Here is a 20,553-nt window from a genome sequence, read left to right on the forward strand (position 1 = left end):
GGGCGCTCAAGCCACTGCTACGCCCTAAGCCGTGGGAGCTAATATATGATTCTGCCTGCGATGGTATGTGCCTCAGCGCGCTTTATGCAAATGCCGGCGCTGCCAAAAGTAGCCAGGCTCAACTTATAGTCTGTCGTGATGACCATGGACATGTCGCTGGAGCGTTCCTCGACGAGCCCATCCGCAACGCTTGTCGCTGAGTGTAACGATGATATATCACAGATACAGTATTCCCCTCTTTCATAGGTCGGTAATTACTTTGGCACAGGTGAATGTTTTGTCTTCACTGTTGCTGGAAAGAGCGGACCGGCGGCGGCCGAGGCTGACGTCTTGCCTGATCCGGACATGGCCATCTACCGTTGGGTGGGCCCGACTGAATCTATTCCCGCAAGCGCTCTTGCCTCGACGCGTGGAGATCTAATATCCGAGCCACGACCTTTCGTTAACGATATGTTTGTGTACACAACTCACGAAGTTCTCGGATTTGGCTCGGGTGGTGGCGGCTTCGCATTGCGACTTGATGAGGCCATCGAGTAAGAAGCGCCGCGTATAAATTTGCGGTTACCAATCGATATCGCAAGTTGACACGTTCCCCAGGTTCGGGGCCTCACGACCCTGCGCTACCTATGGCAATCCCGTTTCTCTTTTTGGAGGCAGGGAGAATTTTCCCATAGAGCGAGTCCAAATCTGGCACTTTGCCGCACAGTTTTGATTTGAGAATCTAGTCGCCGACTACAGAAGAGCTGAAGAAGAGTGCATAAGAAAAGATGACTCCAGTGCAGCGAGACAAATTCGGCGAGAGAACCTGCCTGAGCTCTACACTTCCGCGATGGAATTTGTCCGCAGCGTGTGACTTGTGTGATACCCAGGTCTTGGAGAGAAGGCGAATCGGCCCCATTCACGGTCGTGTTCTGAAGCATACTGCCCTAGCGTACTACCCTCAGCTAGTTTTGCGCTCCAGGACTCGGACTCGGGGCCCGCGCGAGTGAAGCTCGTGATATGCGAGGTTCGGCTGTCCAGGGTGCCAAAGTTGCACCCCACGTAGCGGCGCGCACGCCGTGGTACTGCACCTGTTCAGGTTCATACTCATGCTCGTGCGCGGAGAGCGAGGGCGGTAAAAGGGGCTGCAGGTTCATACTCATGCTCGTGCGCGGAGAGCGAGGGCGGTAAAAGGGGCTGCTGTCCATTCTCGGCGAGCACACTGGAACTTACGACCCACGAGGTTATCCCAAATGGGATGTCAGGATGATAGATAAAAACTGAATTACATATTTCTTGCCGATAGGGCTCGTTCTTCGCGCAGCGAAGTGTCACCCCGACCGGTCGACGGTGGGATGAGCTGGCTGGGGCGTCCGGGTCGACCCGAGTTTCGCCTTGAGCGCGGTGACGAGTCTCTCCACCCCCTCTGCTTGTACGCGGGACCCAGCGCTTTCCCTCCCCGTTGATCCTATTGGGGGCTCGTTGAGGAACGCTGGTAGAGAGATAGAGAGTTTTTGTATCTCCTTAGTGGCTCGCTGGTACAGAGCCACCCAATTTCCTTCCCCTCCTTAATACTTTCTAACCCTGTTATAGTTGCTTCCCGCACTGTAATAGACGGAGAGTCTTCCTGGACCTAGTGAGGCAGATCCTCTGCCCGTTCGTCCAGTAGCCCCAGCCCCCGTATACTACGGCAGCTGAGGTGACGTGAGGATAACAGAGACGCCGGTGTACCGCCACTGCGTAACCACGATAGTTCACCCTCACACGGCAGGGCAGCCCCACTAGGCTGCCTCCCCGTGTCGGAGTTTACTATGCTCCTAAGACTGGTCGGCAACCTATGGCCGCAACAGCCACACTACTGGAGCAGAACCTGCAGTTGCGCCCTGCACCCGCTCCGAGAAGGAGCTCTAGGATTGAGGGTCTACCGCCTCAGAACTTTAAGGAGCCAGATGGTCGGAAAAACCCAGGCGTCGGCGGGGCAGATCACGTCCCTCCTGCAGGCCCACCCGCTCCGCGTGGACAACAGACCAACGCTGTTAGACTGGTTCAGTCCTTGGCAAGGCTAGGAGACGCCTCAGCCGAAATAACAGCTGCAGCGAACAGTCAAGTGGAGAAGCTTATGGGCGGAATTACGAAGCGGGGCGGTAGCAAGTCTCTGTCCGACCCGTTGATGATAAGTAGGTTTGAAGAGCTGAGAGTTTGCATGCTGACCTATTGCGGTAACAATAGTCGCATTTCCATAGCTGCGAACGCCGGTGCGAACCGTTTTGGGGTTATCCACAACTTGTGGGATGACGTCACGAGTCTGGACCTTACGGTCAAACCAAAACTGACGCAGAGCTGCGGCCGCCGGCCGACGGACCCCAGGGAACCCACGACGTCCCCTCGACGTCCCCGACAATTTGGGGTCGGCGGCTGGGGGCTTTACTCAGGCGCCGGGGGCGCGGGTGGGGTATAAACTAGGACGCGTCGTTCTTCGCGCGTTCGCCTGGGCCACGTTAATAGCGCCGTTAATCATGCGTGATAAACGCGTGATTTGGCGCCAAGTACCCAGGCGCGCCCAGAAGGGGCCGCGTCGAATTTCCCGCTTGCACCACCGACCAATGCAACGTAGGATTCAGCAATGATATACCCGCGGTCCGTATGCTAATGAGCTTGCGGAGTAACTAAGAATCATCTTGCTCATCTTCATCATCATCTCCATCTTGCTCTGCATTCTCTGCAGCGAGACGGTCCATCATAGCTTGAAGCTCCGTTTCCTCTCGTGCAGAGACAGCCTTAGGCGCCATCTTGACGTCAATTTTTCCACCCTTGATTAAAATCATATCCGCAACAGCAGCGATGGCCGCAGTGAGGGTTTGAATGCCAAGGTCCTTATCAAGGGTCATAGTTGTCATGACATACATAGGTGGAGCAATAAGCTTGATCTGGATTGGGCAATCATCTATTGAAGCCTCTTGGCCCTTTAAGAGAGCCTCACGAATTGCATTTATTCCTTCGTAGGTGAAGCAAGTAACCTCGATGTCCGCACGGACCTTAATTGGCTGCGGTGAGAGTTTCTTCTTCACATAGTCTGTGAGACAAGCCTTGGTCTCAGTGTCCATGCCAGGACATGCCTCAAAGACGTCTTCGGTCTCACCGCTCAGGCATAGCTTGAAAGCGTCATAGGCATGCCCGTACTTCTTGTATAATGGCCAACCTACTATCTGGTAAAGCTCCTCCAGAGTCTGCCCACATCGGTCTGCCACGTGTCGCATGACCCGATGCACCGCTTTCGCCTTGTTGTAACGCCTATACAAAACTGGGTAAGTTTCACAGGGATGGTGAGAAGTCAACACCGGAATATTGCTCTTCACATTTTGCCACGTCTTCTGCAGACACACGTCGCTTTGACAAATCAATGTAACCCTTCTCTTTATCAACGCGTAGAACCATCACCACTTCGTTTCGATTCACGCGGATCAACTTGTTGATACTTCGGATCCGCCGCCGACTCAGCTCACTCAACAAGATCATGCCCTCGATGTTGTTATATTCCAGCAAGGTCACGTAGGCTCCCATCTCCGCGATGTTCCTCACATTAACCATCACCAGCGATTCCAGCTCAGGAAAGGGCTCCTCATAGAACCGGCATTCAAGTCGCTTCGAGTCGCTAAACGATGTCATGTCCAGCGATATCCGGCCCCCACTACATGTATGCAAGCACAGGCCTCTTCCCGGGGCTCCAGTGCACTGGGAGGCCATTCCCAAGGACAAAAACAACCATAGGGCTAGAGCGCCCCATAGAAGTATTTATTTATTATTTGTGGCCGCCGGCCGTAGTATGTCATAGAGGTCCTCCGTCGACCGCGCGCGCGCAGGTCGACCACCGGACGGAAATCGTGGCAAAATTGTTGAATTATGCCCCCGCCAAGCCGGCCCATCAGAATAGCGCGCTAATCGTAGTGCTTCGCACACACGCCACAATCAAACTCCAAAATCACGGGATATCCTTATTTTCTACGGGATTTCAAAACTACTACCAAAAAGGGAGTTATTATTATTAATGGGATAACAAAGTATAATTGCGGGATAGCATTGGAGTTATACGGGATAACAATTCTACGGTGGGGAAATATGCGGGATATCAAATGATACCAAAAAGGGAGTCCTAAATGCGGGATACCTATAGGTATCTTGCGGGATATCTATAATATCCTGCGGGATACCTATAGCATCTGGGAAGGTCTCCTTAGCATGCTGGAAGTTGTTCCCTATTTCAATGAATGACACCGACTTTGATGGGCATGTTTTTGAAACCGTCTGTGCCTTCTGTGCAGGGGCCTGGGCCAATAAGGCACACGCGGACTATTGCTAGCGGAAACAGACTAAGGGCAGTCTAAGTGGGTGGGTAACTCCGGTAATGCCCGGCCCTAGGAGCTCCGTTCAGCCGACTCGGAAGCGCGAATTAAAAACGCACCACTCGGGGGGGGCGGCTGTGAACGGAGCCGGCGAACGGTGAGTGCTAAAAGGATCCGATGGCGAATCACTGCTCGGACGTATATCTTCGCAGCGCTCGCAGATGGGCGGGCAGGGCAGCGGGGATCGAAAAAGGTCCTCCCAGGCCCTGTCGGGTCGGGGGGAAAGAATCTCCCAGGCCTGGGTGGTCACTACCCCTCAGCCTCGATTTCCACTCTGCCATAGGTGTTCTTATGGCAGTGGCGCGGACAGGTTTGCCTAGCGCACTGATATAGCTGGCTAAGTTTCACTCTGCTCGTCCCTGTGGTGTTGGCACTGCTGCTACATGAGAGAGTCGGCGGGCAGTGATAATAATCTGTGCTGCTGCTTTGAATTTGCGTCGTCCGTTGAAGTCTTTGAGTTGTCGCACTGTCTTCTCGAGATGGATTTTTAAGAGTTCATGATCTCCCTTGATGAGCCAAGGATGAAGCATGGCTTGTTGTGCGGTGAGGCGCTGGTCAGAGTCCCTATTTAGAAGCTTGCGAATAAAATCCTTTGCATCGGAGCTGACAACATCCCAATACCTTAAGATGACGGCGGTCCTTGAGAAATTCATGTATGTAGGAACAACGCTGGTCGAAGCTGTGGGTCGAATTTGTAGCTTGCTTCTTTTATGCGCCTGAACAGCTCTGCTTGATTATCATCATGAAAGGGTGGATATCCGCCTGGGATGACGCTCGGTGCAGATTCTTGGTCAAGTGTAAAACATACCAAGAAGAACAAAAGTAAGAACACCCAATGACCACATGTCGACAGCACAACCATACTGTTTGTTTTCTAGAATCTCTGGTGCCACATAATTTGGGGTACCACATTGTGTCGAGAGGCAGCCGTCTGTGACAATTGCAGCAAATCCAAAATCAGCAACTTTCAATTCATGATCATCCTTCGTAGACTTCAATAGCAGATTTTCCGGTTTCAAATCACGGTGCACCTGAGTGAGGCAAAGTCTTATCTAAGGAGGCGTTCGCCATGGAGATACTATGTTCTTGGAGTGAAGATGGCAGATGACATCAAGCCTACGTCAATCCTCGTCAACGGATGATGCCCACCCGATATAGTACAGAATTTGGATGACTTTGCGCGCTTCGTGTTCGGAGTAGTAAGTGCGTTGGACTATGCGATCGAAGAGCTCGCCTCCATTGAGTATTTCAGTAACAATGTAGGCTTTAGGAGCTTGATTATTCGAAGTTCTCGGGTCCTCGTAAAAATTTCTAAGGTTTAGTACCTATGCAGAACCTATGAAGTTGGGCTGTACTGTTGTCTATCACATTTGGGTGCCTGATTCGTTCCAGGATTCCCACCTCAATGTGGAGCGCTTCGACCTCATCCGCAGCCATTTCCCTCAGCTTTATCACCTTCGCTGCACATTCTTCTTGACTATCCTTGTCAACACATCTGTAAACCGTCGAGTATGCTCCGGATCCGAGCATTTCCGCGGCTGTGAAGGAGCATTCGTACTTCGCGAGAAAGGCAACTGTCCCTGGACCATCTCGCGCGGTCACATCCTTATCGAAACCAACCATTTCTCGATAATTGTCCGACCGAACCTTGCCATTTTTGGACCCACAGGTTCCCATGACATAATAAAAAACGATAATAGCGTAGGATAAATAGTCGCGGTGGAGTCTCCAAATCAATGCCGCTGGATGGGTCTTAAAAAAGATCTTAAACGAGCGCAGAAATAGGATTTCCGTCCGCTTGGCCTTTCGTATCTCCCACTAGCCTACGATTTTGCCTGCGTTCGCTGTGGTAAGGTCCTGGACGATCTCCTGAAGGAGCGTGTCGAGATCTGCTTTATACCGGCTCCACGCCCCTTCGTAGGTCTTCTTCACCCACTCCAAGGGGTACTTGCCAGTAAACTCCTCGTGCAGGTACACTAAGAAACTTCACAATGTAGCGAATAACACCAGGTCCTGAGCCTTCTTCAGTCCCATGTCGAATCCTCCTATGCCACTAAAGAAAGCAGCTACTTTTTTGTAAGTAAGCGGAAGCCATAATAGTTTTTTCAATTTATGTTTTGTCGCCACAACGAGATGCACAGCCGCCCTCTCGTTAGAGTCGTCGTCTACGTTTAGGAGCTCGCCGGTCTGACCATCTGCGCTCCATCCCCGCTGAGGTGGCTGCGCCATCCAAGCGCGGTCCGTGGCTGAGGTGGCTGCGCCATCCAAGCGCGGTCCGTCGGCCTTCATTGTGGCACCTTTAACTGAAACTGAGCTCAGCCTCCCCCTTGCCAGTGAGGGGGGGGGGTTACTCTGCTTCCTTTAGCTCATGCTAGTGGGAGATACGAAAGGCCAAGTGGACGGAAACTGGACTAGAATGTATAAGGGGGGGGGGTTACTAGCAGGATCCGCAACAGGAGCCGCTGCATGTGCAGCCTCAGTGGGGGTAAGGCCAGGGTAAGGCGCACTACAATATCAAGATGCAGTTCACTAAGATGAGGGTAGAAACCCCTCTATCTCTCTACGATACCCTGGCGCCATGCGTGCGTGTATGGGGGTGCGCCTATGAAGATTCGTGTATGGGGAGCACCGAGCTATGCCCTATGGCCGACAAGCCCATGCGTTCGAGCGCTGCTGTGTTTTAGGGGCTTTGAGCCAGCACAACCTCGGGTAGCTTGAGCAAGACTGATGAAGTCAGTTGAGAGTTGGCCAGGCACAAAAAAATGTTCCATGGGCTGGCCAAATGCCTCTGAATAGTGACGTTCTCCTCGGGCGTTGCCACGTTCACTCATGCGAGACCAGAGTGGTAAGGCTCGGTCAACGACTCTACCAATGCGATCCACATGGGACTCGCGGGTGGAACCCAAAGAAACGTTAGCGTAGAGAGATTTCTCCATGACTTTAGAATGCGCTGGTTTGTTGCTCCAGCGCCTCGCGTATGAAACTTCACTAGCTGACATGTTCTTGGAATTCGAAAGACCACCAGAAGAAAAGGCTTCGGGTACGGGGATAACAGCCGGCGTAACAACGGCATTATCGGTGTATGCACCTTTACGCACGTTACCTCCAGTGACCGCAATACACTCCAGCTGCTTTGCCTTAGACGCAGTCGCAAAGTCACCAGAACGCATCATGGCTCTGTAAAGTGTGCCGTCATCCGGCGAAAGGCTATCAGCAAGAATAACGGGTGGGACTTCGGTGGAAAGTTGCGCAGTGGGCGAAATGGGTGAATTAGTGGCAGATTTGGCCAAAAATGGGCGATCCTTGTTAGAGAGTGCATCTCGCCGATGACCCATCGGACTTCGGAGGTCACCAGTCTGAGACTGCAGCGTATCACATTCAGTACCTAAACTATTGCTCTGAATGGCATCCTTGAGTAAGCTGTCGCCGCCGAGCATTAGCGCAGCTGTGTCAAAATTAATCTTGGGCTTTTTCGTATTCGCTCTATCATCATCTCGTCTGCGTTCTAGATCGCCGCGTCTTGACATTTCTATAGTATACTGCAAGTACTCTGCTTCGGTCGCGGCAGCTACAATCCCGTACTCTGCAATGACTCGCATTATTCGGTCTGCTGCCTCGCACCGCGCCTTTTCAAGCTTTGCCATCTCCACACGTTTCTGTTTCGGGTCTCGCGGCATGTTGTTGACCCGCGCCGACTCACGCTCGGACTCAGCATCAAGCTCACGCATGATCAGAGACATAAGGTGCGTGCAAGTATTTCGGCGCTGCTCCATGGAAGCCCTTTGTGATTTACTCCAAGCACCCTGCATCTTGAAGGATCGTTCGAGTCGGCGATTCTCCTGCGCAGCTACACGACCAGTAGTGGCATGTCGCTCATGTGTTGAAGTCACGTCAACCCAGTCCTTGTGTCCATGGACGTTGCGCTTACCCGCGCGTGGGTCTTTGCTGTAGTTGCGCAGGGTTTCTTTATTGCGTGCTTCGCCACGCATGGCGGAACGGTCAAAACAGTAGGCCGAACCTCGCTTGGTCACTTCGTCGAGGTCATCAACGTCTCCATCAAGAGCGCGCAAGTGACCGCGGTGACGATGTGCCTGTTGTGCAGAGGACGGTCGCTCAAGCTGTCTCTTAAAGTATTGTCGATCTTCTTCCCAAATATTCTCGGAGTAGTACCGTTGACCCTTAGTAGCATCAGGTACTAGGATCGATGGGGCAAAGTCAGGCACAATGCCCTTCAACTCCACCTGCAGGATTTCCATGGCCTTATGCAGGACAATGTGTAGATTCGCTTCTCCATGCGATCGAGCTGGGTAGGGCATACGCTCGCTCTTGAATGCGGTTGATCTCAACTTGGCTTCTCCTGCGGCGGTATAGTTTCTTCGAATTGCTGGCAAATACGGAATTTTGGGTCGGTCTGTCCATTGTTGGGACTTAAAATGATTGGCTGCACTTGCGACTGCACCTCTTGTAGCCAACTTTGCAGGTGCGAGGAGAAGGCTTGCCGTGGAAGCTTTTATCTTAACTTCCGGTTCAAATGATGTATATGTGTCACTCAGGAGGACGGTTGTATCCAGTTTTGGTTGCTTCCGGAGGGTCGAGGCTTTCATTGCTGGATCTGAGCTGAGCTCTTCTGGCGATGCCATTGCTGTCCACAAGAATCCACCTTCCCGAAGCTTAGTCGCACTGTCTAGCTGTGGTGGGCGTGACTCTGTGCGCTGGGCCTTGAGCGGCGCGTCATCACACCCTACACACGCTGGACAGGTGATCTCGAACAATCCTACAGCACCACAGCCCTCGCAATGAACCCCACTCTGACCACGCATTGCTCGCAGGGATGCGCCTACAATGTTTTATATCAGAGCTGCCAATGCGGTGTATGACTCTGTGCACGCCCACATAGGGCGTTAAAAGCAACGATCGTTATCATCTAGATCACACCAGTTGCGGGCTAGAAGTTTTCGAAGATGGGGAGGGGTAGGTAAAGCTACGCGTTCCGCGACATACTGCGTAATCCACTTTGCACCTGCCTCTGCTCTCAGGAGCTCCGAATGCCCCACCGTCGCAACCTCCAGGGCTTCCCTAGCGCGTTGCAAAGCAAATGCTGCTGCCTTGTAGCCTCTACATGCTGCCACTTCGGCGCGAAGGGCGGCGAGCCGGTGAGATGTACAGCCCAGAATAGTCGCAAATGCCAATGATCGTGTGGCTTGCATCGCTCTGCGCTTCACGCTCGCAGCTATGATTTTATACTCTGAAGCGCGCGCGCAAAGGCGTAGCTTTTCTTCGCCCATCAGCCGCTGACGCGCCATGGCTTGTATAAGGCTCGCTGCTGCGAACACATCACTCATTCTATACTGCTTTAACGCTAAACACAGATTTCCGTCCGCTTAGGTGACGGGCAACTCTACCGTACCAGGTTAATTATCGAATCTTTTCCAATGGAACAATTCCCAAGTAAAACATCATTGCTCACAACATCCCCTGTGCAGCGTAGGGTCCACGAAGTTCTATCCGAATCCTCAAAACATCAGCAAGAAGCCTCCGAAAGGAGCAAATACCTGTTCGAAATGTCCTTGCAGCAGCACTACATCACCAGGGTCGACAGGCTAAAGCTAAGACTAATCACAGAGCAAGACTACATTGCAAACAACGCAACTCGTGATATCTTTAGGATGTTGTCCGGAGAAAGTAAGACATAATGTAGGAGAGCATAACTCAAATCCTTCTGCATAGTTAGTCGTGCAGCTCATGAATACGATTCGCAATCAAAAATGGAAGTGGCATTGACCTCTAAGTTCCGCGGCCTCGTCGAAAATCTGCGCGAACGTTGGAAAACGGAGGACTTAGATTCTACCTGCTCAGTCAAGAAGCGGTTGAGACTGCAATACGTTACGGTTATCAAGCAAATGCGCACACAATTAATGATAGTGCGCCACTAGAGCCCACTCAGCTTTGCAAATCATGATGCAATCTGGTAGGCACAGGCATTACAATCTGAAATTGGTAGAGATATTGCCGATTCCACAACTTCCCACTTCAAGTGCGCAGCTGAGTTTGTTTGTAAACCCAATTTGTGCTCCGTACCTGTGATGCAGACGGGCCTGTCTTTGGCTCGCCTAGGCGGCCCGGCTCATCACAGCCGGCTGTGGCGCGCGAGACAATTATGTTCCAAATGGAGGGTCGACCTGCAGTCATCTCTTCTAGGTCAGACAGCCTAGACTGCTAGGGATGATCACAAAAAAATGATCCAAAACTGATCGTCGTATGCGCCATTGCTTTGTAGTCCCTGCATGCACCCCTCCCCCTGAATTTGAAGTTGCTCGATGTACACTCAGTAGGGTTTACCTCGATGTACACTCAGTAGGGTGCACAGCCACGGTCCATGTCCTTGAGGCAGCCACACACTTTTTTCTCCGCAGTTTATGCCAAGGGGCTTTTTTGGTCTGCAGTTGAAAAGTGGCTGATTGCCGCTGGGGGAGGCCAAGCATAGTCTAAAGAGCCCACAGGGCAGCGCGGAGAGAACGCCGGAGCTTTAGCTAGGCCCGGTGGTGAAATTAAGAGCACCTAGGCGGACCGGGGGGCAACACCGCTCAAGCACAATCAAGGACAAAAACAAACTCTGAAAACGAATAACCCAAGGTGATACTTCCCTTCAAGTATTTTTTTGTTGAACATTTAATTACGACTCCCAACCCGAACCGGCGACCCCACACCCTGAAACTGTCTCAAATGATACGATTAGCGCGCTAACTCAACGTGCGCGCCTGGCGGGGGCAATAATTCAACGATTTTGCCAACATTTCGGTTCGGCGGTCGACCCGCGCGCGCGCGGTCGACGGAGGACCTCTATGACATACTACGGCCGGCGGCCAGGAATAATAAATAAATACTTCTATGGGCGCGCCCAGCCCTATGGTTGTTTTTGTCCTTGAGCACAATGAGCTTGAAGTAAGAACGGAGGCCTTACGGAGGCCCGACGCCCCCCGAGCGGCACCCACGCGGGCCTATGGGCTAAGGAAGTCGTCTAAGCGTCCCGGGGCGTCCTGGTGACCGCGCTGGCGCACGGGGCGTCGGGTGTGAGCTCGTCGAGCAGCCGCGAGAACGCGGCGCGCGCGCGTCTACGGGCAAGCGCAGGTGGCGTCGATGGCGGCTACGGTTGAGGCGCTTCGTCGTGCGGTCCCGCTCCTCGCGCGTGGGCCGGTTGCACGGGTGGCCCGCCCCGACCCCCGACGGCGAGATGTCATCTCGGCAGCGGTGCGCTCCTCGGGCGCGTGCAGCGGCGAGGGCGTGGTGCCGTGTACCCCCCGGGCAGTGCGCAAAACAACCGACGACTAGGCCGACCCGTACGAAATAAGAAAGTAATGTTTATTAATTAAATCCGGCCAGCGGCCGGAGGGACGTGTACTACACCTCCTGAAAATTTGCCGCGCGCGCGCACGTGCGCGGGTCTAGTGCGGGTTGAAAGTCAACTTTTCGCGAAAAACGACCCTCGAGTGTCTCAAAATGTACGACGCTACCGCACTCACAACGCCAGCCCCGGCGAAAGGACCCCACTTTCGAGCGGTTTACGACCCCCTAACTTCAACTTGGCAACTTTTATGTCGAACTTGGCAACTAACCAAGCTGAACTTCAAGATACAAAACCCCCAGGCCCTTCGTTTCAAGGGTTTGTTTTGCGCACTGCCCCCGGGTAGGCCCTCTAGCTTTAACCTCTCCTAGCCTAGCTCCAGATTTCTGTTGCAGACCAAGCTCGACAGCACCACTCGCAACGCCTCTCGCAGGGCGACGCCCTGCTAAATTCGGTCATGCATACTTTACTGCAACAAAAACCGCGGCGTCACCCAGTTTCGGCCGCCGTTTCCGGGCCGGCAGGCCCGCGCGCGCGCGTCGCGCGACCGCGGGCGCGTCGCGCGACCGCGGGCGCGTCGACCGCGCCGACGAAGCGGGTACCACGACCGGCCCACAGGCCGCCGCCGGGCCCGGGACGAACCCGGGCGCCCGGCCGGACCGCCGGGGCCGTCTCCTCGTCCGGCCAGGCCCTACTCACGCCCATTCCACGCCCCGGCTTGAACGGTGTTGCCCCTCGGTCAATATAAGGTACCGCACTGCCGATTAACGCATTCAAGCACAATGGAAGAGTTAAAGTCCCATGGCTTTTGCCTGGCGCACAATCCCTACACCAACTCAGCTTGCTACGGGCCTTGGCTAAGCGGGCACTTCCCTGAGTTAAGTGTTGCGGGACTCCGCGTCGTTGCGCCTGCGGAGTTCGTCTTAGTCCTAAGCGCCTGGCGCCCTGCGGATTTGTTTGTGCAACACGGTCATAACAGCGATGGATTGAACGTAAAGCCTTGAAAATGTTGCGCATTCTTGTGCCTGCTAGCGGAATGGTCAATTGAATCCTCCGGCTTTGCAGAGAGATAGTTCTTTGGTACGTATTTGGTATCCTCTTCGTTGGAAACTTCAGGCACGAAGGGTGGTGAGATTTCGCGCCTACAGTGCACAGATACATAGATCTGGTTACCGTGCACGCCGCTACCGACATGAGAAGCTTCTGGAAATTCATTGGGGTAAAAAAAACGGCCAATTTTATTTCATGGGCCCCATTCATGCCTAGGCGCTGGCCTGGATCTTTATGTAGGAGCTTGAGCAAGACTGCTTTTGAAGCATCGGAGAAGTGAGGGGGGAAATTTGGTTCGAGATTGATGATGCCATGAAACATAAGTTTGCGATTCTTGTCATAAAAAGGTGTACGGAAGCCCATCATTTCATATAACAGTATGCCAAATGACCACCAGTCCACGCAGGCACCATACTTCTGGCCCTTGAGGAGCTCGGGCGCAATATATTCGGCGGTGCCACAGAAAGTTGTCAATTGAGAAGTAAAAACCTATCAGTCGGCAAAATCAATTTTCTGTTTGGTTGTTGACACGGTGATGATGTGACATCCGTGACATTTTCTTTTGACAATCCGAAGTCGGTGAGTGCCACGTGTCCAACATGATCCATGAGGATATTTTCGAGCTTTAGATCACGATAAATGATCCCTGAATTGTGAAGATGGTCAAGTGCGAGCACAAGCTCAGCCTATGAGGCACATGTCTCAGAAATTCCGCACGGTCACTTCAAATGTTGCAGCGTTTATGACAGCGTAGAACCGGGCACGGGTCTCAGAAAATCCGCGACTCTTGCGCAGATGGTAGAATAGAGAACCACCGTTATAATAATCTGTGACAAGATATAATTTTTCTTCTGATTGAAACGCGTAGCGCAGCCGCACAATATACGGATGTCGAATCTCGCAGAGAATTGAACGCTCGGAGCGGGTATGTTCCGTCTGTCCCTTCGCAGCAATGACTGATTTCTTGAGGACCTTCATTGCAAATACGCGCGACGCATCCTAATATGCTAAATATTGATAATATTGATAAAAATGACTGGAATCGTTTTGTGTAAGACACACTGTCATCCTAACCTGGCCATCTTTCTTGCGGACGAGCATCACCTTCCCAAATGCGCCCTTGCCGACCACGCGTAGTAAGTCAAAGTCCGACACGCTGAGGGAGCTCGAAACCACATGCTTTTGTACGCCCGATTTCTTGGATGGCCCGCTTCGAATCGTGTAGTGGCTACCAAATAAACGACTAAGAAGACCAACATGTACGCGTCTCGGAGTTTGAGTTGGGCTGGTGGCTGCGTTGCGGGCCTTGCCACCTTCAATACAGGTCAGGGAGCTGTCGATGTTTGCAGCTTTGGCTTCTGCAACAGCAAATGCCGCGCCAAGCTCTGTTGCTGCCGCAGGCGGCCTTGTCGCGAAATCGAAAAAGCGCCATACACTGTCCAGTGCACGACCCACCGAAGAGGCGACGTTTGGCGCAATCAAATTTGCACCAACCTCAGAACCGACCGATATACACGCACAGCCTAATTTCGCTTCAGCACCAAGTAGCCGTACTGGATACCCAACAGACTCGTGGCCCTCATAGGCCAGTGCCAATGCCCTGAGAGCGGCCTTTGTGGCCGCATCCTGCGCGGGAAAGCATCACATTCAGTGCTTCATTCATTTGAACTTGAGAATCCCCAACCCTCACGACGGCGGCTTCACACATTATCACCCCCGGACTCTCCACCGTCAACAAGCTGGGATGGTTCGATGCACGCAATCGCCCGGATGCGCATCGATTCATTCGGATTCTCTGCACAACGAACCATCTGGCGTTGTACCTAAACTGACAATAACTTACAATGACAATAGTAATTCTGATTAGCACTCTGAACTTTGCAATATCGACCGCAAGAGAAGAACCATTGCCATGTGTCAGCAGATATACAGAGCGTAAATGCGTGCATGGCGCAACAAGATTGTCCCAGACGTATAGGGCGTGGTTTTCAGGTGAAAAAGAATTTGCAATGGCACGTCGGCTGCCTTGCACTGACGTTACCTACATGATTCTATATGTGTATCGCGATTAACTGTAAAAATATACCGAATTCGTGTTCGGATTGAGCACCGCTACTGCATAGCCCGAGGACACTGCATGCTCAATTGCTGCGATCATACTTCCTGCGTGCAAACCCCGGGTGAGGCATAAAGATCGACTCCAAAGGCCTGGTTTTGATCCAACCTATCGGGGGTTGAGCTTGGTACCACACGTGCAGGTGGAGATCATCTTGCCTGGTTCTGCAAGATAATCAAGAGCTTGGTCGATGTATTCAAGTCGCTCATGAAGATATTGCAGCGTGCCTCATATTCATTGTCAGGAATCCAAAGCTCGGCGAGACCGAGCGACAACATCTTTGCCTAATTTCAGAGGGAATTGCTGCACTGATAAATGAGTGGTCAACACCTGTATGTATGACGTGACCGCTTCAAGTACGCTACAAGACTCAACATTTCTCTCTTCGGCAGACGGTGGTACCGGTATACCAGGCTTCCGGGATAGGACCCCCGTTTTATCATCGAGATCATAAAGGTCGTGGCTAAACGTGATGCTGGTGAATTCCATTGTTAATAAACCGATTTTTCAGATGCTCCCAAGTATATCTCAATCGGATGTCCGGCAGGGGTCGGGGCATCCCCTGGACACGCGGAAGCCCCCCCCCCCCCCCCGAGCGCCCCTGCTCATACGGGCCCAAAGGTCGCAAAAAGACCCCCTATGCACGAGAGGCGACTCTTACCCCGCTGAAGACAGGGCGAGCCCTGCCTGAACTAAAGCAGCCATTGTACAACAGCCTCCCCTGGCATGTAACTAGCCCAACCTTCGTCTGCCGCCGGGGGGGGGGGGCGAGGCATGGTCTTTGCTTGCCAGGCACCTTCGGAATTCCGAATCTCTTGTGATGCATAGCACCGTAGTCCATTTCAAAGCCTGCATAATGTGCTTTGACATATCAGGCCTTCACATGCGTAATAGCCATGATATGGGTCAATGCGAGCAAGAGTGAACGATAGATAGATAGTAAGTGCCCTCTCACATGATGGAACATTCAGCGCTTGAAGGCGCTATTTGTGATGCTTAGGAGAAACATGAGTGGCTAGCCATTCTAGTCCCTCGTCAATGCCAATACCCGTGAGTGCGTTGCTGGGCCTACGATTTGATTGAAGTCTGTGGGCACTTCCAAATGTATGGCGCTTCAAGCAAACGTGATGTGCCACGGCCGATCTGAAATTCTTTCGAGTTCAAGTTGCTGACTGCACTCCACTGGTGTGAGAGCACCGGACACATCCATCTTATTGGAGAATATAATTATAGGGAGTGGCCTCCCCTTGACATCCGGGTGCTTGAGAAGCTCTTCCAACTCGTTCTTTGCCACGCACATACGAATCCTATCACGAGTGATGTCGAAATAAGATACATCTCAAGTGACCTGCCTGTCCGATGAGTCCACGACAAAAATGATGGCCTCAACCCCTGAATAGTAATGCTCCCAAAGAGATCGATAGCGCGATTGGCCTGACATGTCAAAGCACGTGAAGGAGAGATTGTTTACCTATTCTGCTACGTGTGACGTGAGTGAGAGACGGGATGCAAGTGTTTGGGGTGGTGTTGGTGGTGGGAATCAATGCTTGCCCGGAATTCCTCCGTTTGAAAACCCACGGTTGGTGTTGCCTCAAATAGTTCTTTATCTCGAATCTGCAAGCGGCAGGTTTGATCCATTTATTTGTCTCCGTTACCTTCTGTGGTTTCATGTGTTGAATAAGTGATGACTTTCCACTGTTGTCCAATCCAAGTACGAGTATGTGCACCTCCTGTTTTTTGTACAACGCATTCGAAAGGCGCCTCAACATATTTGAAGATCTCAACGGAAACCCATAGTTGGAGGTGAAAGGGGGGTTAGGGAGAATATGTATTCTGGGCGATGACGCTGGGGTTCCGTCCACTTGGCCTTTCGTATCTCCCACTAGCCTGAAGCTAGAGGTAGCAAGGTAAACTCCCCCCTCGAAGGGAGGCCGAGCCCAACTAAACTAGGAGTGCCAGAATGAAGGCCGGCGGACCGCGCTTTGAGCATCGTATAGACACTAGTATCAGAATTACATCGATACTGCCACTGGCAGTGACCAGGACTCTAACTGAATCGTCGTCCAGGACAATTGTCTCTTTGAGTATCTCTCTTTCATTTGGTTCTGCAGTGTGTCATATGCTGTTCTCCCGAATAGAATGGCCCGTGTGCCTATGTACACGTAATAGTGACCTCTTTCACCATGTGTTTCAATGCTGGTTGCAGAGCGCGAAACGCGAACATCAACTTGACGTTAAGGTACAGTCCGCAAAAGCAGGATGGGCGTAGTGGGCGAGAGATTCGAAGCTCAGTGTGCTACCTTACGGTAGCGTAGTTGTCATAAGTGTAGCTGGTCCTAAAGGAGGGGAACGGGAAGGAGAGCCTTGTCAACCATAGTTAAACCGGCGCGATTTATTTTTGTGTACTCCGTATCCAACGGCTGCACTCTGGCTTATTGGTCTCCCCCCCAAGTATCATGCCATGGCTTATTGGTCTCCCAGTCACCTGAGCTCAGCCTTTCTATTGTCAGGGGGTGGACTCTTCAGTTCGACGTCCCTTCGTGATCAGGCTAGTAAGACCGGACGGCCACACACCATTTATTTTACCATTCTTTACTCCCTATGCTCGCCTGGTGTGTCGAAACCAGAGTGCTAGCACAGCGCGCTATCCTGGCTGAGACCAGATCGAAGGTATGATTGTGCCCGAAATCAGCATAATATTTCTCTACAGACCGACAGACGATACCATGATGAAATATTGTTAACCCGACAAGAAGCCAAGAACAGTTTGCATGTAGACTTATTGCAGAGACGTGGTGCATTGGAACAGCTCCGAGCGCGATTACTAACTTCGAATGACGGTAAGACAGCCCTGTTAGAGGTCCCCCATAGAATCGCTGTCTAGATGTAAATGAACATCATCTGGGCGTCCGACGCTTTAATGAGGATCTCACTGCTTTTCGAAAAAAATTGCGATTGGACTTCGAGGAGCTCGGCGAAACCCGTGTAACTGGGGTGGGTTAGGGAGGGGGAGCAGCATTTCGTTGGGGGGAGGCAGCGTTTTGTTGGCCAGGTCGCAAAGAACTGATAATCGCACGGGAGCTTGAGCAAGCTGCGGCACGCTTCGAAATGTGGGAACTAGAGGAAACGTCTCAACCAAAGTGCTGCGCATTCGTCGGACGGCTCGGGCGGCCTTTAGCGGCGTGCTACCGGGAGCCTCCTATTGGGAGATTTTGAAGCAGCACTTGATATAGGAAGTCCAAGGGCACGCTTAGTGGCAGCTCAGAGCAGTACCTTCAGAGGCTTCTGGGAGGTCCTATGCTTGGATGCTGTGAGAGCCGTGAAATAGTTACCGGGAAACGGTCAGGCACGGGGGAGACCGAGGAATCAGGTGCCGCCTCACTTCAACGGTGTGCGAGAAAGACGAGACCAAATCATCATGTTCAATCAGGAACTTTCAGGAGTGTTGTGCGATGCCTGGACGGGAAACAAAGCAAGGTCGAATCAGGCGAAAACAACAAGCAGCAAGCGGGCGATACACGGCAGGAGGTGCGGCAGGAGGTGCGGCTAAAAGTCAAGTTTTGGCCAAAAGCGAAGGACTATCACGCTGCCAAGAAGGCTTATGTCATTCAGCATGCGATACGGTCCGCGATCAAAACAGTAGACTCTCGCCGTGAGGAAGCCATTGATGTTGATAGCGTGGAGCAGACGCAAACCGTCATTCAAGCGCGCACCCATGAAGAATTGAGAGCCGCTCAACTTCGCAGCGACAAGCGCAAATGCAGCCAATCCAAGTCGAAGTCTCGGGAAAATCGCTTAAAGCAAATCGCTACCATGACTCCCCAGCGCCTCAAGTCTAGCATAGAATCACCGACTGCAAACTTTCTTCAGGGAACATCCTCCTCCAAAGGACGTGAAGCTACCGTCAATAATGTCAAGCAGAGCCAGCAGCCTGAATCTGCGCACGACAGAGCTCTTGCCGGCAGTGCCCTTGACTTTTGTGCGGTGAGGCGTTCGCGAGCAAGTTGGCGTCAACTCATAACGACTCCGTCGAGTGTGAATAACCCTGCTTGGAACTAGAAAGATAACCGCACGCGCAAAGTCTGATAGCTCCCAGGCCCAGGCTGGACCACCCTTCGTCCCATCGCAAGGCTGCTAAGACCATAACCCGCCCGCCTGATCCTGCTTTCTGCTGCAGGTCGACACACCGGCTGGTCGATAGACAGCTGGATGCTGGTTCGTGATTTGCAGACGTACCAGGCACAGGCCTAATCTAGAGCGCACTAGAAGCAGCCCGTGTGTGAATAAATAGGCGTTTTTTACACCAAAAATGTTATCCTTGCTTCCTTTAGCTTCAGGCTAGTGGTAGGGGGGGTCACTGAGCCCGGGCGCTCTCCGGGCTCCGCTCCGCCTCCGCTGGCGCCTGGTTTTGGGGAGGTGTCGCTGGAGCGACTTCCGGGATTTTGGGGGACGCGAAAATTAGGGGAACTGCGTGGGGCGTCGCCCCACGGCGAATGCGCCGGTTTAGGGCTCCCCAAAAACTCGCCCCGGCCGGAATGGGTCACAGTGCCCTGCACTGACGGACCAGAGGAGAGCGTTTTGCGAGAGCTGGGCTGCCCCGTGTCGCCGCCCGTCGGCCCGGCTGTGCGCCTCCGGGCGTTTGTATTCGGTTCCCCGCGCCTTGCGCCGGCCCGAGTGGCCGCAGCAACCGCAGCGCTGCTCGTCGGCGCTTAAAACTCGCTCTGCAAGAGAGAGACTTTGCTGGGTAGGACAAAAACAAACTCTGAAAACGAATAACCCAAGGTGATACTTCCCTTCAAGTATTCGTTTTGTTGAACATTTAATTACGACTCCCCACCCGAACCGGCGACCCCACACCCTGAAACTGTCTCAATGCACGCGCCTGGCGGGGGCGGTAATTCAATGATTTTGCCAGCATTTCAGTTCGGCGGTCGACCCGCGCGCGTGTGGTCGACGGAGGACCTCTATGACATACTACGGCCGGCGGCCAGAAATAATAAATAAATACTTCTATGGCCGCGGCTAGCCCTATGGTTGTTTTTGTCCTTGAGTTCTCGGGGCCGGTCGCCTGGAGTTGCTCCACCTAGACCGCAAGTCTGCAGACGAGCCTACGCGCATTCCCAAGGAAGACAAACCACAAAGGCGCGACCTTGTCGACTACCCTTTAGAAAGTGGCTCCCAATGCCTTCCTTCCGGGCGAACAGGATCCGCCCCGGAGGCGCTGCCCCGAGATGACGTCCAGGCCGTGAGGCGCGCTTATTTTTCTCGCTCGGCAATTCCGAGGCATGCGTTTTTGCTGAATATATCCTCCTGCTGAAGTCCTCAGTGGTTGCGACGAGCACCAGACAGGATTACCGCACGCAGTTTCCCCGCAGGCTAATGCGGCCGCTGCCGCACGAGGTGGCTCACGGCTGTGGCGCTCTAAGATGGGGTAAAAAATAGGCATATGGGCGTATCCGGGGGCAGGAGATGGCTGGCTGCTTGTTTTCGGTGGACAATCGGAGCAATGAGCCTGGGCTGACACAGAGCCTATCTCGATCCTTGGCGTGGAATATCGTGTATTTTGTATCAAGCAAGAGGCAAATGACACTGGACAACTGTTTTACTTGGCCGGCTTATCAAGGCCGGGTGTTACACCTAGTAGAGGCATGTATATGTTATATTTT

At 52.7% G+C, this 20,553-nt stretch overlaps 5 protein-coding genes across 5 annotated transcripts; 2 read left to right on the top strand and 3 right to left on the bottom strand.

Moving 5' to 3' along the window:
• On the top strand, positions 1-1,273 carry AURANDRAFT_71419 (expressed protein; the record flags this gene model as incomplete). The annotated part of the gene is made up of 4 exons (XM_009037771.1): positions 1-188; positions 247-533; positions 739-847; positions 870-1,273. The coding sequence occupies 4 exons, from the start codon at positions 66-68 to the stop codon at positions 987-989; spliced, it is 639 nt and encodes a 212-aa protein (XP_009036019.1).
• A 1,114-nt stretch (positions 1,274-2,387) lies between these two features.
• Positions 2,388-3,655, bottom strand: AURANDRAFT_69770 (hypothetical protein; the record flags this gene model as incomplete). Its single annotated transcript, XM_009038171.1, has 2 exons — positions 2,388-3,270; positions 3,329-3,655. 2 exons carry the CDS (start codon positions 3,643-3,645, stop codon positions 2,646-2,648), a joined length of 942 nt encoding a protein of 313 aa, XP_009036419.1.
• Positions 3,656-4,891: 1,236 nt separating this feature from the next.
• On the bottom strand, positions 4,892-5,912 carry AURANDRAFT_13383 (hypothetical protein; the record flags this gene model as incomplete). Its single annotated transcript, XM_009038170.1, has 5 exons — positions 4,892-5,000; positions 5,045-5,141; positions 5,188-5,410; positions 5,516-5,704; positions 5,748-5,912. Coding segments are annotated over 5 exons (783 nt in total), but the record flags the coding sequence as incomplete, so codon positions are not given.
• Positions 5,913-12,495: 6,583 nt separating this feature from the next.
• On the bottom strand, positions 12,496-15,342 carry AURANDRAFT_53364 (hypothetical protein; the record flags this gene model as incomplete). The annotated part of the gene is made up of 10 exons (XM_009038169.1): positions 12,496-12,863; positions 12,914-13,260; positions 13,317-13,457; positions 13,519-13,770; positions 13,846-14,397; positions 14,478-14,594; positions 14,654-14,812; positions 14,858-14,995; positions 15,046-15,171; positions 15,218-15,342. 9 exons carry the CDS (start codon positions 15,163-15,165, stop codon positions 12,692-12,694), a joined length of 1,998 nt encoding a protein of 665 aa, XP_009036417.1.
• Positions 15,343-17,070: 1,728 nt separating this feature from the next.
• AURANDRAFT_71422 (expressed protein) lies at positions 17,071-19,189 on the top strand (the record flags this gene model as incomplete). The annotated part of the gene is made up of 7 exons (XM_009037772.1): positions 17,071-17,198; positions 17,436-17,499; positions 17,598-17,727; positions 17,772-17,885; positions 17,940-18,069; positions 18,121-18,276; positions 18,328-19,189. 7 exons carry the CDS (start codon positions 17,071-17,073, stop codon positions 18,944-18,946), a joined length of 1,341 nt encoding a protein of 446 aa, XP_009036020.1.
• Between the last annotated feature and the right edge of the window lie 1,364 nt (positions 19,190-20,553).

Source organism: Aureococcus anophagefferens (assembly GCF_000186865.1).
Source record: "Aureococcus anophagefferens unplaced genomic scaffold AURANscaffold_7, whole genome shotgun sequence".
In the NCBI taxonomy this organism is placed as follows: Eukaryota; class Pelagophyceae; order Pelagomonadales; family Pelagomonadaceae; genus Aureococcus; species Aureococcus anophagefferens.